Source organism: Sander lucioperca, chromosome 13, assembly GCF_008315115.2.
Source record: "Sander lucioperca isolate FBNREF2018 chromosome 13, SLUC_FBN_1.2, whole genome shotgun sequence".
Classification (NCBI taxonomy): domain Eukaryota; kingdom Metazoa; phylum Chordata; class Actinopteri; order Perciformes; family Percidae; genus Sander; species Sander lucioperca.
In genome coordinates, this window is record NC_050185.1 from 25,420,617 (window position 1) to 25,423,116 (window position 2,500).

The 2,500-nt window shown below is 48.3% G+C and overlaps 1 protein-coding gene across 4 annotated transcripts in view; it reads left to right on the forward strand.

Annotated features, from left to right (window-relative positions):
• The window catches only part of rhogb (ras homolog family member Gb), a 21,675-nt gene that overhangs the window by 18,866 nt on the left and 309 nt on the right, over nucleotides 1–2,500 (forward strand). For all 4 annotated transcript variants that reach the window (XM_035990860.1, XM_031279938.2, XM_031279939.2 and 1 more), the window contains one exon: nucleotides 2,367–2,500. This exon is cut by the window's right edge and continues 309 nt beyond it. In XM_035990860.1, the coding sequence (XP_035846753.1) occupies nucleotides 2,367–2,500 (134 nt within the window). The remainder of the gene's footprint in view (nucleotides 1–2,366) is intronic.

The following is a 2,500-nucleotide window of genomic DNA, read 5'->3' on the forward strand; positions in this document are numbered from 1 at the left end:
TTGGTTGGTGGATGGTTGGTGGTTGGTTGGTTGGTGGATGGTTGTTTGGTGGATGGTTGGTTGGTGGATGGTTGGTGGATGGTTGGTTGGTGGATGGTTGGTGGATGGTTGGTTGGTGGATGGTTGGTGGATGGTTGGTGGTTGGTTGGTTGGTGGATGGTTGGTTGGTGGATGGTTGGTTGGTGGATGGTTGGTGGTTGGTTGGTTGGTGGATGGTTGTTTGGTGGATGGTTGGTTGGTGGATGGTTGGTGGATGGTTGGTGGTTGGTTGGTTGGTGGATGGTTGGTGGATGGTTGGTGGTTGGTTGGTTGGTGGGTGGATGGTTGGTGGATGGTTGGTGGTTGGTTGGTGGATGGTTGGTGGATGGTTGGTGGTTGGTTGGTGGATGGTTGGTGGATGGTTGGTGGTTGGTTGGTTGGTGGTTGGTTGGTGGATGGTTGGTGGATGGTTGGTGGTTGGTTGGTGGATGGTTGGTGGATGGTTGGTGGATGGTTGTTTGGTGGATGGTTGGTGGATGGTTGGTGGATGGTTGGTTGGTGGTTGGTTGGTTGGTGGATGGTTGGTTGGTGGATGGTTGGTGGTTGGTTGGGTGGTGGTTGGTTGGTGGATGGTTGGTGGTTGTTTGGTGGATGGTTGGTGGATGGTTGTTTGGTGGATGGTTGGTTGGTGGTTGGTTGGTGGATGGTTGGTTGGTGGATGGTTGGTGGATGGTTGGTTGGTGGATGGTTGGTTGGTGGATGGTTGGTGGATGGTTGTCCCAATAAGGCTGCAACGTCAGCAAGGAGGAGGCGGAGTCATGTTTTGGTCCGATATCATGGGGAGAGAGCTGGTAGGCCCCTTTAGGGTCCCTGAAGGTGTGAAAATGACCTCGGCAAAGTATGTAGAGTGTCTGACTGACCACTTTCTTCCATGGTACAAAAAGAAGAACTGTGCCTTCGCAGCAAAATCATCTTCATGCATGACAATGCACCATCTCATGCTGCAGAGAATACCTCTGTGTCATTGGCTGCTATGGGCATAAAAGGAGAGAAACTCATGGTGTGGCCCCCATCGTTCCCTGACCTCAACCCTACTGAGAACCTTTGGAGCATCCTCAAGCTAAAGATCTATGAGGGTGGGGGGCAGTTAGCATCCAAACAGCAGCTCTGGGGGGCTATTCTGACATCCTGCAAAGACAATCAAGCAGAAACTCTCCCTAAACTCACAAGTTCAATAGATGTAAGAACTGTGACGTGATATCAAAGAAGGCTGCTACGTTAACATGGAACTGGCCTGTTAAGATGGGTTGGATTGAAATAGATTTTGATTTTAGTAAATATGACCTCCTAACGCTGCAAATTCAGCAAATGACCGTTTTCAGTTCTTTACAACCTATAACATGTTTTGAAACTCTGTTGTGCAGAATAATGTAGAACAGTGCATTTTGAGTTTTTTATTTTTAAATATTTTTTAAAAAATCCTGTTTTCATTGGGTGGTTTGTTCAATGAAATTCGACTGATACCCTAACGGTTGGTGACTGACTGTCATTTACATCGACTATTTAGGAAAATCAGTGAAAAATATAATTTGCATAATAATTTGGAGCACAGTGTATATCAAATTATTGAGTTATTACGACTTAATTATTCAACTTATTTTCTGAAATTACTTCTTTTTATGAGTTTTTCTCAAATTATTTTCAAAATATGTGTGTGTGCGTCTGTGTGTGTGTGTCTGTATGTGCGTGCGTCTGTTTGTGTGTGTGTGTGTGTGTGTGTGTGTGTGTGTGCGTCTGTCTGTGTATGTGTATATGTGTGTGTCTGTGTGTGTGTGCGTATGTGTGTGTGTGTGTGCGTGCGTCTGTGTGTGTGTGTGCGCGTCTGTCTGTGTATGTGTATATGTGTGTGTGTGTGTGTGTATGTCTGTCTGTGTGCGTGCGTATGTGCATGCCTCTGTCTGTGTGTTTCTGTGTGTGTGTGTGCGTCTGTGTGTATATCTGTGTGTGTGTGTGCGTGCGTCTGTGTCTGTATGTGTCTGTGTGTGTGTCTCTGTCTGTGTGTGTATGTGTGTGTGTGTATATGTGTGTGTGTGTGTGTGTGTGTGTGCGCGTGCGTCTGTCTGTGTGTGTGTGCGTGCGTCTGTGTCTGTATGTGTCTGTGTGTGTGTGTGTGTGTGTGTGTGTGTGTGTGTGTGTGTGTGTGTGTGTGTGTGTGCGTCTGTGTGTGTGTGTGTGTGTGTGTGTGTGTGTGTGTGTCTGTCTGTCTGTGTGTGTGCGTCTGTGTGTGTGTGTGTGTGTGTGTGTGTGTGTGCGTGCGTCTGTCTGTGTGTGTATATCTGTGTGAGTTGAGTTTAACCTTGTATCCGTGTGTCCCCTCCTGGCTGCAGGTGTCCCATCACTGCCCCAGCGTTCCCATCCTGCTCGTGGGCACTAAGAGCGACCTGCGGGCCGACGGCGAGACCCAGAGGAAGCTGAAGGAGCAGAACCAGGCGCCCGTCAGCCCCCAGCAGGGCGCCGCGCT